Here is a 13,820-nt window from a genome sequence, read left to right on the forward strand (position 1 = left end):
TCTGCGAGAGTTCATCTCAGGCTCGGTGTCTGTCGCTCTTTTGATATTTCTCTCTTCAGTCTTCATCAGGTTTCCTAGATACAGCCACTGCATTTCATTTGATCGCTCGTCATATCTTACATGATATTTACTATCATTCAGGAAATGAATTTCCTTGTCTGCATGCATCGGTTCACCATCTCTTGTCATCTTGGGTCTCGGACTGGAAAGATGTCCGTGCCGGAGTGTTCTTGCAGCACATTGACCGACCTTGATCGTAGTCAGGGTCTCCAAATGCATAACGACTCGTGACACGTTGCCGTCATGCTGCGCACAGTTATTCTCATAAAATGTCGTATAATAGTACAGCAGTGCAGGTACTTCACCGGCCTCTCCCGTAGCCTTGATGAAACCCAGGAGGCAAAGAAGGCGGCGTTGTTTGCGGATTACTAAACCCAGCCGGCGGTCCGAAACCCGGCGGCGGAGGACCCGGCGGAGGGTAGCCTGGTTGCTGACCGCCAAAACCTGGTTGCGGAAAGGTTTGCGGACCACCATATCCCGCCTGTGACGGCGGCGGACGTGCAGGCAACCCGGCCGGCGGTGCTGACAGCGGTTGTGTCGGAGGACGCGACGCCGAAGGCGGCGGCGGCGGCGGTGGTGGGGTCGGCTGAGCATTCTGCACTGGCGCTGCCTGCGGAGCAGTTGTTGCTGCGGGACGCGAATGATCATTGCCCATCGGAGCCGTACCCGCCATCATAGGCGTGGGTGCTCCCATAAGCTGTGGCGGAATCTGAGGCTGCGGCCGGACGTTGTGCTTCCGCGCCTGCGCAGCCAGCATCCGTTCTGCCGCATCACCGTGCCTCTCGCCTTTACCGTCCTTCTTGTAGGCGTATTGAACCGAAACCTGCTTATTCATGAGATATTGCCCGTTCATGTTGGCGATAGCAGCGTCCGAAGACTCGAAATCGGCAAAGGACACAAAACCATATCCTTTGGACATGTTCTGTTCATCTCTGGCAATCTTCACGTTGTCAGTTTCGTTCGGGGCGGTAACCTCATTAACACCTAATTCATACCTTTGGTATCGTAAGCAGCGTCCCGAACCGACTGAAGGTCTCGTAGAGCATCTGCTCCGTAACCATCGGGTCCAGATTGCCAACAAACAACTCGGCGCCGACCTCAACAGTCTTTTGCTTATCTGCCGAGGCCTTGTTGACACGAATCGGTTTCCCGTACAGTCGGATCCCGTTCATAATCCGTGCCGCATATTCGGCGTCTTCTTCGCTCATGAACTCGACGAAGCCATAGCCTTGATGCTGCTGGGTAACACGATCCTTGGGCAGATGGACGTTGACGATGCGGCCCGCCTGGAGCATCAGCTCCCAGACGATGCTGTCTGTAACTCGCTCATCGAGGTTACCAATGTATACCGTCGCCTCTTTATCCTGTTCCCTTGTGTTCATGTCAGCTGCGGTGAGGGAATCAAGTCTCGCGCAAACCTACCAATGCCTGGCGCCTGACATGGCGCAATGCTATGAAAAGGGTATCGCAAGTTAATCAAACGAAATCGCAGGGTACTTGTAAGTCGAGTCTGTATGAAATCTACAACGCCGGTGCGGAGTAGTCGAGATGTAGTTGGAAAGATGGCCACTGGAAAAGCTTCGAAGCTGTCGCTGGTGATAATACTGCACCTACTTGATTGGGTAATCAAAATACGAAAACTAAACTTTTGGAAAAGCTTCGACTTACAGATCCAGGACTTGACGAACTTCACCACAACAACTGTCAGCAGAGATTCGACATCTCGCTTTGATTCTGTGATTTTCTCCGCTAATCCGCCGACCAACCGTCAAAATGGTGCAGTTCTCTGAAGAGGCCAAGGTTAGAAATGCGGCCTCTGCACAAAGTAGTACTGCACATCTTTGCTAACCTGATTGCCCTGTAGGAGCGCATCGCCAAGGTCATCGATGTCTCCAGAATCGCGATTCACTAGTGTGTTCTGTTCCATATGTATCTGCATAGTGGCAGGGAACTGATGTCTCTTTCTGCAGCGGCTATATTCCTCTCATCATCTACCTTGGTGCGTGACGTATTCCACCGGGATGCTGTCGATAGTTGCTAATCGTCAATCCGTGAGCAGGCTACATTAACAGCGAGCCACGACCGTCCCTCTTCAAGTATGTTTCCGGCAGGCTGCCTGGCTAAAAGGGCTACGAAGACTTCAGACTGAACAACGCTAACTCACCGCCAGGCTCTTCTCTCCTCTGGCTTAAGCAGTTTGTTCTGTTCATGAGCATATAAAATGGCGGCTGGATTCGAAGTCGAATACTGGTAGGAACGATGGGTTGGCAACGGCGTTCACTCTTCTCAGTGTCGGATTCAATACCTAGGATGGGTTCTGGGTCGACATTTGCCGTATGCAGTTCACGGCGTGCGCCATGCGCACTTTTGAGCATCCTTGTACTGTACAATAGATTGAATTGACTCCAATTGACAAGAGAGTTGGGAGCAAGGCGTAGCCTAGAACGAGGTGGTGGAATTGTAGCTGAGCGATTGATATCGAGCCATCTGCTCGATTATCAATCCTGACCTAATCTACACTTGCCTCAACACGAGGACACACTGACATAATATGAAGAAATTTTTGCGCTCGGCGATTTCAACCCTATCTTGATCGGAAAAGTATTTCTTTGAAGAGCAAAAACGGTTGTCAGGCGCAGCGGAGCTTTCCAAATCCTGTTTGACGTCCAAGCTGATTCAACCGCCTCCGCTGGAGAAAAAAAAGAAAAAAATTCGAACATTGACAGTCAGTCTGGAATCTGGATGCAATGCCGACCAAACCACCTCGATGAGTGACAAGAATGGTCACCCATCGACATCATTCGTCGAGTCCATAGCTGGCTTCACCGCAGGTGTGGTTTCCACCTTCTGTTTGCATCCTCTGGATCTCATCAAGACACGGCTGCAAGGTATGTCTATACCTCCGAGGTATACCCCGATACTACGAACCATTTTCTGCTGACGCCGGTCTGGGATCCAGCCGATCGAGTCTCCCCTTCTCGCGTGGGAAGTTCCCTCCGCATCATTCGCACGATTCACGCCTCTGAAGGCGGTCTTCCCGCGTTCTACCGTGGACTGGTCCCGAACCTCGTCGGCAACTCCAGCAGCTGGGCGATTTACTTTCTCTTCTACGGCAATATCAAAGACGCAATCCGCAGCGTGAGAGCGACGACTCTTCCCAGCAACAATGGCAACACCACGACCAGGACCGCTTCCCTCGGCGCATCGGAATACTTTGTCGCATCCGGCATAGCCGGTCTCCTGACCGCCGTCCTGACAAACCCCATCTGGGTGATTAAAACGCGAATGCTGTCCACGGGGGCGCGCACGCCGGGTGCTTACCCATCCTTCATCAGCGGCACGCGTCGCATCTTCCAGTCCGAGGGCCTCCGGGGCTTTTATCGCGGACTCACTCCGGCCCTGTTGGGGGTCAGTCACGGCGCGTTTCAGTTCATGGCCTACGAGCAGCTCAAACTCTATCGGGTGTCGCCAACATCAGGCTCGACGACGAATCATCAGCTTGACAATCTCGACTTCTTTGTCATCTCGGGCCTGTCCAAGGTCTTTGCCGTGGTCATCACCTACCCGTACCAGGTCCTGCGGACGAGACTGCAGTCGTATGACGCGGGTACAGTGTACCGCGGTCTATGGGATGCCGTGGGCCAGATATGGCGCAATGAGGGCATTGCCGGGTTCTACAAGGGCCTGGGCCCGAGTATTGTAAGGGTTTTGCCTAGTACGTGGGTGACTTTTTTGGTTTATGAGAACACGAAGAAGGCCCTCCCATCCATCACTAGCAGCGCGGGTTGATCAATTGTGCGATTATATATATGCCGTTTGAACTGTACAGTACAGATAGCATACAACTCAAAAGAAAAGTTTCGTCCGACGCTGATATGCAACGCTGTTCCCGGCTACATGGGAAGCCGAGTACATAGGTATATGCGATGTGAGCCCATGGATATCATCAATCAGATCATGCAAGTCCCAAACAATATCCCACTCCAACCTTTGCCGTGAGCTGCAGCAACGCCCTGATCCCAAGTAAACCAAAAAAAAAAAAAAAAAAAAAAAAAAGAGAACAAAGACTCACATCCATCAAGCAAAAACTCGGCACCGGCTCCTGCCCATCCGGCAACCAATTCGTGGTAAACGCGCCCGTCGCACTGCCCGGGTTGACGAAGAACCGACCATCCAACTCAAACGCCTCAAACCGATGCGTGCCGCCCCAGAGCAGAATATCAACGTCCATCTGGCGCGCCGCAATCAGCAGCGCGTCGGCGTCGTTGGGCGGAATGATCGTGTGGCCATGGGTGAAGCCAATGCGCAGGCTGCCGTGCGTCACAACTTTCGACAAGGGCAGATTCGGCGAGTCGACGTCGAAATCACCCCGGACAATATGCAGGTCCGGTGCAATTTGCCGCAGGAACTCAAAGGTGCTGCGGTCGGTTAGGTTAAAAAAAAAAACCCCCCAGGCCGGGTATTACACGAAAAAAAAAAAAAAAAAAAAAGTTTAAAACTAATCAACAAGACAGCAGGAATGCTCAAGCTCGGTCGCGTCACACTGGCTGCAGCCTAAAGTAAACCTGTCCACCGGTCAATGGAAAACGGCTTCCATCCGCCACCTGTGCCGGGTTTGGCTGAAGAACTCTCTGGGAAGTCCGCTGCGAGTTGGGCGCGGGCGCGCTGGATCCGTCCTCTTCCTCGCATTCGTCGTCACAGCTGCTTGCGCCGCCCTCTTCACTGCCCTGCCGGGATGGTGTACTCTTACCCGTGTCGGACGGACCGCCGTCGCTGTTGTTGGGCTTGCTCCTGATCGCAACCCTGCGATCTTTCCCCCGACCCTTGATTCCTTTATTGCTGTGCTTATACAGCTCCGCAAAGTACGCCCATAGGTTTCGCTCTTCGGGAGCGAGCATGGACGGATCCGCCACCGATGCGAACCGAGCCGCCAACTGTCGCAGCGTGGTAGCATGGAACTTGTTCTGGTGAGACTGAGCTTGGCGGTCAGCGAACGAGACTGAAAACGGACAAAAACGAGAGACGAAATGCCAGGTTTTGCACGACCTTGAGATTGCCCAGTTGCGTGAACTGCTTGCAGCAGTTCTCGAGCTGACACGTGTACGGCTTCGCTTGCTCGTGGGTAACCTTGTGCGCGCGCACATTGCAACGTTGCGCAAACCGCTTGTGGCAGATGTCGCATGAGAATGGTTTCTCGCCGGTATGTCGCCGTTCGTGAGTCTGTTGTCATACATCAGCACACATCAGCAAAATTCTCTCGCCTTCAAGGGCCACCCAGGTCCGTCCATGGTACCTTCAAATTCCCCAACTGGGTGAACCTCTGCCCGCATCCTGGCTCGCGACACATCTAATCTGTGGATTAGCCATACTGTAGACTGCCGTTTTTGTATTATTCTTCGACCCCCTTGGGAACGTGACGCACAAATGGCTTGTCGCCCGTATGCGCGCGCATGTGGATCTCAAGATGCGTCTTCTGCGTGAAGAGCTTTCCACATCCGGGCAGAGGACATTGGTGCTTTCGCTTGGATTTCGATGCGGCGGTCGTATTCAGCAACCGGGAGCCCACAGCGGGGATCGAGTATGTGGACGTGACTGGAAGACCGTTCTGGACCTGGGAGAACTGTTGCAGCGACGGTAGTTGCGTGTCTGGTCGAGTCTTCGATTGGATCGTCTTCATCAGTATATCCACGTCGGTCGAAAAGTCTGCCTGCCCTACTCTGGCAGTGGGAGCACAGGGTAGTGACTCCCTTTTGACGACTTCCGTTGAAGCTGGAAATTTGACTGCTTGTGGTCCCGGACGGTACTGAGACGCCGGGTTCTCTTGATGTGGAACCGTTTGCTGCTGCGGTGGTTTTGGCAATCGTTCATGCGCCTCACCCATCGGCAGCATGGTCGTCGAAGTTGGCTGTCGCAGTGGCTGGATTGGGGGTGCCCCCGACGAGCCCCCCAGGAACTGCTGATACGTATGGGAATAGCCATGGATGGCATGGCCAGCCCCGTACGAAGACGCCAGCGGCGGAGCAAACCCGACGGGTGAGCTGGACCATAAGGGCACCTCGGGCTCGTGGTGAGATGAGAGGTAACGTCGAGGCTCCAACGCCCTCAAGTCGTGAGTTGGGTAACTATAAGAAACTGGGACCGTCGTTTCCATTCCCAGGATTTGGCCACCGGATTCGTTTCTGTCCAAGCAAATGTTATGTTCAACCTTTTTTCGCGACACAAGTCCAAACACTGGGTGAAGTACGTTTAGACGAGTCCTCCCACAAGGCTTGATACCGGGTGCTCTTTTTCGTTCACTGATTGGAGGGAAGGAAAGAACCTTGTCAAGAGACGAAGGGTCCAAGGACTGTGTGAGGGGGCCGAAGACGTCAAGTGGAGGACTGCAGCTGAACAACGAGATGAGTCACTTTGATGGCAGAATGCGAGCGACAGCGCTAAATACTTGGAATACAATACTTTAATACATCTTTGATGTGATTCACATCCATCCAGAAGTGGATCCCACAGCAGCCATATTTTCCCCCGGTCCACCTGTCTGGCAATATCGGGCCTTGTATTAGAGCTCACGGTACGGAGTACTCCGTAGTACGAATACAGTCCAAAGTCCGGGTAGGGCCCTAACTGCCGGGACCGAATTTGGGGGGGGGAGCCCGGTACGAGTATGGCGCAGTTAGGATGTACTCCATATTTGGCATAATTTGGATAGATTAGGCTGGGGGCAGATGATCGATGGACTTGGGGTGGTCCATGATCTGAGGGCGACTTGTTGACGGCCGGGGCCTGTCCAGCCCAAGCTCTCCGTGGTTAGACGCACGCCACAAGTGGCCGCACGGGACTGGCAATGTTTTCCATCCTGGAGTTGAGTCGTCACTCTTCAGTTAAGACTGGCGATCAATGCTCGGGGCTAGGGCAGGACGTAGGACCAATCGCAGAACTGTGGTGCCAAGTTCCGGATCGATTTGACCAGTCGCTTGGGATGTCAGCGAGGAGGGGTTTTGGGCGGGAGCTGGGAGCGTCCCAAGCATCATGCCGCAAAGCCCTACTTCTCCATGTGGAAAGCGAAACGGAAATTCCCCTCGAGTCCACGGGATGGACCAAGCAGAAAACACATTCTCGAAAAGAGGGAAAAAAAAAAAAAAAAACCAAAACACTATTATCTGACTGCTCTGACCAGATTAAAGTTTTTGGTGCTGTAGCCTGTGGGTAACTAACTATCGGATGCCTATGGATGTTGGGAACGGTGTCAACTGTCAGGCCGGTCCGGCCGGGGAGTTCTCATGCGGGCGGGAAAGGAGTTTTTAAACGTAATTTTCGGGATCATGCTGAATCTGTACAGATTTTTCGCATCGTAAGCTCGACTGGTCCATGGCCCGCTGGGGCTCCGGAGCGGATCATTTTAGAGCTTGGATGGATTCAAAGGTTCCCGGATCCCCGAGTCTAATGCGATTCGGTGATCAGATTGCTCCCCGATCAACAAGGAGCCAATTGCGTTCGATTCGTTCATGGTTGATTGCTGGTGAGACGACGATCGACCATGTCCAGATCCAGGCCCAGGGGGAGACGGCGTGTAAGGATTCCTTCTCCGACAGAGAATTCGTCGTTAGGTTGAACACGGATGGACCAGCCATTGCTAGGTACTAGTTCATAATAAGTTCAGGGGGGATGCGGGAAGTATGAAAGCTTCGACTTTCGAGCCAGCCATTCCCAGTGCAGTCGAAATGGTCCAAACACGAGGCATGCCGACTCTGGACAGCAATTGGCAGTCATCGGTCGTCGTCTTTGGAGTTTGCTCAGCGTTCCACTGTGTTCACTGTTCACAGCTCACAGTTCCGGATCCACAATTTAGTCCTCGAGCGAACGGACAGGCCAAGTTGGGATTGGCGTGTACTCGGACTGGCAAATAATAGCCACGCACCCACGAGCGAACTGGTCTTTTCACAAAGCAGCGGTATGCGCGGCGACTGTGATTTGTTTGATTGGCATGAGTTGGGAAGGATATTCGGATTTGGTTAAGATGGTAATTCATAGAATGGCCCTGGACTCGTATGTTAAGCTTAAACATTGATGTGATGGTAGTTATCTACTCTGTAGTTATGTAGTTAGTGGTTTTGGGGCGAACCCCTGCTCCAAAGTTCCGTCTATTGTTCGGCGGTTCAGCTTGGCTGCAGATCAGATGAGGCCATTGATTGATTGATTGATTTCAACGTGATCGGATTGTCGTCTGAACAGAACTGCTGGATTCCACCACTCCCGGTGCGAAACTGCGGATGATGAATGGATCAGGAGCTTATGTAACTCACTAGTCAGGGGATGAGGATTGCGCGAAGGTCTTTGAGGGAAGAGGATCGTCGATCCGAATCCTTGGATTGGATGCCTTGATGCCTTGATCGCGCAGAGATGGCGCCTGAGGCTGAAGGTGAAAAAAAGGAAGGTGCGTGCGGCCCGTTCTCCACTTGTCCAGCGATCAGCCGAGTATCATTGGTCAGCGACTAACAGAGGATTCCCCAGCCAATGAACGAATTTATAGAAGTGGCTGGCCAAGCGGAAAGAATTTTCATACATATCAGCTCCCTCATGGGGCCAGCCCTATGTCTGTCGACTCTGGAGTCGGCCATCAACGAGCTGTCAAGTTAGTACTTGCAGAGTTCTCCGTAGTTTGTTGGAAAAAACCTGGGATCATTGTCGATGTAGTAACTGGATCAAGTAAATGTGGTTCCGAATGGTTGGATCAATCGCAAATGGCCCTGAACTTTGTCAGAAATCACACGTTCTAATAACACTGCATGCCAAAACGACCATTTGAAGAAAAAGCCAGTAAGACGCAGAACAAGGCGGGAAGGCCGGAAAAGAAAAAGATACGTACCCGTGAGTCGGTGACGGGCGATGCAGTTCACGCTGACAGAATCCGCCGCACCGGCACCCTTGGTGAACAAATGAGCCTACTTACAAAATGAAAGAGTTCTGGACAAGCGTTGCGCGTGAGCTGGGATCCCGAGCCTTGACATTTGCAGACGACACCACAAATCCTGGGGCATTATTGGCGGCTGGGGGACCGGACGATGTAACCTGCAGTCAGGATGTCGACGAGCAGAATTTCGATCCAGTGTCACCCCAAGTTATCCCACGCTATAATCTGTTGATTGGTGAACATGAGCTGCTGTCAATGGTGGCTGAGAGTTGACCATTGAAGCTTGGGTCTTGAGTCAGTTGTGGTTTGCCGATCGAAATAACATTAACTCTTGACCGAAGGTTCAGTGCCACATGGGACAAGATCTCCCAATGGACGCGTGTTGGCAGCCTTCAATGGTCTCGTCTTTCATAATTGCCCTTGAGAGCCTGGTTGGCATCTTCTGGCGTGGCTTGATCAACATCTGGGCGATTCTGAGGACCCAGGCGCAGTCATCTCTTGACGAAGTTCAAACTGACGGAGCCCTAATGTCATTGTGCGAGCCAAGGATGATCGAGACCATCAGATATTCCCAAGAACGAGTTCACTGGCAGTTTACGGGTAAGTATCATCGAGCCGGGCGTGGATACCTGGCCATGCAGATTGTTGACCTTGTACTCTCTTCAAACGGCCTTCGAGCCGTGGCGAAAAAGCCAGTCCGTCCTCCATGTCGGCCAGAACGTCGAAAAGAGCCTCCTCTCTCACATTGAGTAAATGTTCCGGAGCATTGTCGGCTTGGGGAATTGTCACCGTCTCCATGGACTCTTCTGACCCTTCCTGCGTGAGGAATATCTAGCAGAATTTGTACCGTCGAATATCAAATGACCAACTTGAGCCGAGAGTAGATTCTCGGAGATCGACTGCTGAACATGGCCGACAGTCGACATACACCGACGCTAATCGGCATTGCAGGGCATGATAAGGCAACCAGCTGGGATCACCGAATGGCATCTGTTGAGAGTTGACCCTCGAAATGAACGTCGTGGAGAGGTGTACTTACAAAGGGCACCCTTATACGGTAGATGATGACAACCATCCGAGAGGGTGTCTTCGATGATTTTGACTGTAAGAGATATATTTCTTGCCAACTTTATCGTTGGCTGCCCATACTCTAATTGCCATGGTTTGCTTTGCTGGACGTCAGCAACCCAATATCTTGACACAGAGCGTACTATATTTCGGGATCATCCGCATCGAGCAACGTGTGTTATATTGGCGCTATCGCGTCAATCCTCACCCTGCACTGCATGAAACACGACGATATTCATACATACATTCCCACGGCCGAACCCGGTCAGCATGCAGGTCATGAGTTCAAGGCCGAGAGCCATGAAAATGTCCTGATTGCTTATGAGACATCGAAGGACCCCGGAACGCCTTCCCAGCGTGGTTGCACGAGCTGCTGAAGCCCACCGCCTCAAAGCATCTTCGCAGGCCGAGGTCAACAACCTGGACAGCTTTAGTGTGAGAAAGTTGGTCGCAACAGAGCCTGGTCTGATTTCGACATTCAAGCGGACGGCAAAGGCTGGGCTCTACATAGCCAACCAGTACGGAGTACTTAGGCGTAACATGATTTCCACCCAATTGCTGAGCTCCGTGGATCTCTCATGGGACAAATCATCATTTTGCATAGTCCTGTCCATCCGATCATCGTGTTCTCTGGCAAGTCAAATTGATGACCAGAGACCCTTACATCATCAGTGCTGCTGAGAAAATTGGTTGACGGCGACAAGGTCAGAGTATGTACTACAAGAAGCCTTGAAAAAAGTAATCATCATTCTCATTGCAGCCCCCCCTTTTCTTGATATCTTTGCATATAACGATGTAGAGACGGCGCAAAGTAGTAAAAACACAGGGACCTTGATTTTGAAATCGACCCAGACCAGGCAAAACATACAGAACCAGCCATAACACACATCTCACAAAACAAAGGAAAAAGAAAATCAAACATAAGGACTATCCACATGCGCCAAACCCGCCGGTATCTCGTACATCACCGTCCGGTATAGGTAGTGTATCTAGACCATGGTCAGTATCGGATCAATGACTGGTCGCCGGAAAATCCACTTACCGCCAGATTCTTGCCTTCATGTCACCGCTACCCGTGGCAAACAGGTTGTTGGTCGGACTAGGAGCAACAGAGATGACCGAGTTCTTGTGGCCCTGGAGCATCATCTGTGCGTTTCCAGTCACGGGATCCCAGAACTGAACGCCTCGATCCTTGGAACCACTCATCACCCAGTTTCCATCTGGCGTCAGGCAAACGCTCAACACAAAGTCCTACACGCAGCCCTCGTGTTAGCAGAAGGTCACATCCCTTGTTCATGAGAATGACAGGATACTCACCTTGTGACCTTCAAAGGTTCGCACGCATTTGCCTCCCTTGACACCGGTTCCCGGCAGCAACCCGCGCGGCGCCGTCAATTCCCACATCTTGATCGTCTTGTCCAGACTGCCACTGACCAAGTCGCGGCCGTTCGGCGCAAATGCGACCGAGTACACGCTGTCCTTGTGGCCATCCGGACTCTCCAGCCTCTCCACCAGGTAGCCCGTGGTGGTATCCCAAACTCGGACGCTCTTATCCAGTGAACCGGCTGCCACGTAGTGGCCATCCGGGGACATGGCCACTGTCGTGACACCATCCTCGATGCTGAGAGTGTACACCAGCTTGCCTTCCACGACGTCCCACAACCGCACGGTTTTGTCGCCGCTACCAGATGCGATGTAACGTCCGCTGAGCGCAAAGTCGAGAGAATAAATGTCTTGCTCGTGGCCGGTAAAGACGTGCTTGATAGTCCGAGTCGCGATATCCCAGATCTATACATGCTTAGAATCCATCATTCGTTCATGGAGAATAAATGGAGGGAGAATCTTACCCTGATCTGCTTGTCTTCGGCGCCCGTCGCCAAGTACTTCCCATCTGGGCTGAAGCACACGCTCCGGATGTATAGATCACCGTCTTTGTCCACGGTCTCATCCTGGAGGGTGGCCACGTTTGCACCCGTCTGCACATCAAAGATCTGAGCGGAGCGATTGCAGCCGGTCGCCACGTACTTGCCATCCCGGCTAAATCTCACGCAGCAGACGACGCTGTCATGCACCAAGTGGTGCACCAGCTCGACGTCCAACACCCGCTGAACTTCCGGATTAAAGACGGCATACCAGTCCGGACCCTCTCGCTTCTGCGACGCGGGCAGATCGTCGGGATTCCAATTGGCCAGGAAGTTCCCTGGACGCTCTCGAACCGCCGGCTGCACGGGGGGCGTGGGACGGGGGATCTGGGGCGAGGCGCCCGGAGGCGGATACGCCAACTGATGGTTCTGCTGCGGGGTGGCCGGTCCCGGAGGAGCACGTCCACCACCACGGCCCTTGCCGGGTCCGGGAGACGCGGTTGGCGGCGGGGGTCCATAACCTACAAGATCCAGACGAAGCGCCGGGTCAGCATCTCAACTCCCCATCATAACCAACTACACATACCGTTCACAGCAGCACCGTGCTGATATCCTCCGTAGGAGCTCTGCACCGGTTGCAGCGGGCCTGGGGCCGTCGATGCAGCCGGTTGGAGGTTATGCTGCGGTTGCTGCTGATCCTGGGGGGCGGGAACGGGAGGGGCAAGTCCGGGACCACTACCTCCTTGATTGGCCATGATACCACCGAATAGGTTGTTCTGACCATGGCCGATATTCGGGGGCGCCTGGGAGGGTGCCGCATGAGGTTGTTGGTGGCCTCCCAAGTGCGACGGGATCGGCTGGATCCCACGGGCTTCCAGCTCGTGTCGCAAGATGCGGATTTCCGCTTCGTAGCTACGCCGTATGATCAGACGATTGTTCTTCATTGCGATTACGGCAGTGGCACCTACTCTTGTTTCATTTTGATCTGAGCCTGCTCCAGCTGGTAGACCTTTTGGCGGATCATTTCCATCTCTTGGAGCTGTCCGGTCACTGTGGGGAAGCATTGTGTTAACCGACAAAAATCCCGTGCTGAACGAGAAGCGACTTACATTGATGTTCAAACTCGCCCGTGCTGCGCGACTGATTCTCGAATTCCTGCCGGATCTGCTCCAGCAACTCCGTCAGCCGGGAGTTGGGAGCCGGCACCATTCCGCGATGAGCGTTGTACATGGCGGGCGACGGTCGCTATAATCGCCCACAACGGGGAGTCCAAGGCGCTGGCGACGGCGGTGGTCGAGTGATACTGGGGGGGGGTCCGGAAAAATTGACGGAGCGGGAGTGTCGGAAAGCGGCGACGTTGGGAACCCGCAGGCCGGACGAGTGGACTTGGATATAATTTTGGGGAATCGGAGGGGTGGTCTGCAAGGCGACCTGGAGATTGTTGGGAATGGGCGCGAAAGGAGATTTTTATTGTGGCGGCTCAGCGATCAAAAACAACAGCCGCCAGGGACGCCTAGAGCGATATTTTGGGGGGGGGGACGGATGCCCGAAGCTAGCGGGAGGGGGAGGGAGGAACGGCCAGGGCCTCGGGGGGAAAGGCAGCTGTTGAATATTACTGAGAGGAGCGGAATCGACCAGCGATAGACAGCGGACAGTCCAGAAGGGAAGGCGCTGGGAGAGCTCAGGCCGCTCAGGCACAATTGGCAGGAAAAGAGCAACAAGAGGGAAAAAGGAAGGCAGAAAGGGGAGTCAAGCCGCAGCAGAGGTGCAAAGTGCAAGTCAAGAGAGATGATGGGCTCCACTCTGGCGACGGTTCTGGCAAGGACAGTGGGGCGGACCCGGGAGTTTGTGTGTGTGGGAATCGACCGCCTGGGCGGAGCACGGGCCAATGATTATGTAAGCGCTCGGCCAACGCAGAATAG

The 13,820-nt window shown here is 53.4% G+C and overlaps 6 protein-coding genes across 6 annotated transcripts; 2 read left to right on the forward strand and 4 right to left on the reverse strand.

Moving 5' to 3' along the window:
* Positions 1–361: 361 nt before the first annotated feature.
* Positions 362–1,502, reverse strand: VTN31DRAFT_6882 (uncharacterized protein; the record flags this gene model as incomplete). The annotated part of the gene is made up of 3 exons (XM_069407541.1): positions 362–1,000; positions 1,056–1,431; positions 1,483–1,502. 3 exons carry the CDS (start codon positions 1,500–1,502, stop codon positions 362–364), a joined length of 1,035 nt encoding a protein of 344 aa, XP_069258185.1.
* Positions 1,503–1,833: 331 nt separating this feature from the next.
* VTN31DRAFT_6883 (uncharacterized protein) lies at positions 1,834–2,252 on the forward strand (the record flags this gene model as incomplete). Its single annotated transcript, XM_069407542.1, has 5 exons — positions 1,834–1,860; positions 1,925–1,971; positions 2,031–2,059; positions 2,120–2,156; positions 2,231–2,252. 5 exons carry the CDS (start codon positions 1,834–1,836, stop codon positions 2,250–2,252), a joined length of 162 nt encoding a protein of 53 aa, XP_069258186.1.
* Positions 2,253–2,827: 575 nt separating this feature from the next.
* Positions 2,828–3,849, forward strand: VTN31DRAFT_6884 (uncharacterized protein; the record flags this gene model as incomplete). The annotated part of the gene is made up of 2 exons (XM_069407543.1): positions 2,828–2,948; positions 3,020–3,849. 2 exons carry the CDS (start codon positions 2,828–2,830, stop codon positions 3,847–3,849), a joined length of 951 nt encoding a protein of 316 aa, XP_069258187.1.
* Positions 3,850–4,598: 749 nt separating this feature from the next.
* On the reverse strand, positions 4,599–6,211 carry VTN31DRAFT_6885 (uncharacterized protein; the record flags this gene model as incomplete). Its single annotated transcript, XM_069407544.1, has 4 exons — positions 4,599–5,033; positions 5,107–5,280; positions 5,354–5,407; positions 5,483–6,211. 4 exons carry the CDS (start codon positions 6,209–6,211, stop codon positions 4,599–4,601), a joined length of 1,392 nt encoding a protein of 463 aa, XP_069258188.1.
* Positions 6,212–8,736: 2,525 nt separating this feature from the next.
* Positions 8,737–9,914, reverse strand: VTN31DRAFT_6886 (uncharacterized protein; the record flags this gene model as incomplete). The annotated part of the gene is made up of 5 exons (XM_069407545.1): positions 8,737–8,804; positions 8,924–8,955; positions 9,008–9,126; positions 9,626–9,799; positions 9,897–9,914. The coding sequence occupies 5 exons, from the start codon at positions 9,912–9,914 to the stop codon at positions 8,737–8,739; spliced, it is 411 nt and encodes a 136-aa protein (XP_069258189.1).
* A 1,086-nt stretch (positions 9,915–11,000) lies between these two features.
* Positions 11,001–13,128, reverse strand: VTN31DRAFT_6887 (uncharacterized protein; the record flags this gene model as incomplete). The annotated part of the gene is made up of 7 exons (XM_069407546.1): positions 11,001–11,025; positions 11,079–11,287; positions 11,354–11,824; positions 11,884–12,419; positions 12,485–12,810; positions 12,867–12,948; positions 13,008–13,128. 7 exons carry the CDS (start codon positions 13,126–13,128, stop codon positions 11,001–11,003), a joined length of 1,770 nt encoding a protein of 589 aa, XP_069258190.1.
* Between the last annotated feature and the right edge of the window lie 692 nt (positions 13,129–13,820).

This window comes from Thermomyces dupontii (genome assembly GCF_041956625.1).
Source record: "Thermomyces dupontii strain NRRL 2155 unplaced genomic scaffold VTN31scaffold_8, whole genome shotgun sequence".
Lineage (NCBI taxonomy): Eukaryota > Fungi > Ascomycota > Eurotiomycetes > Eurotiales > Trichocomaceae > Thermomyces > Thermomyces dupontii.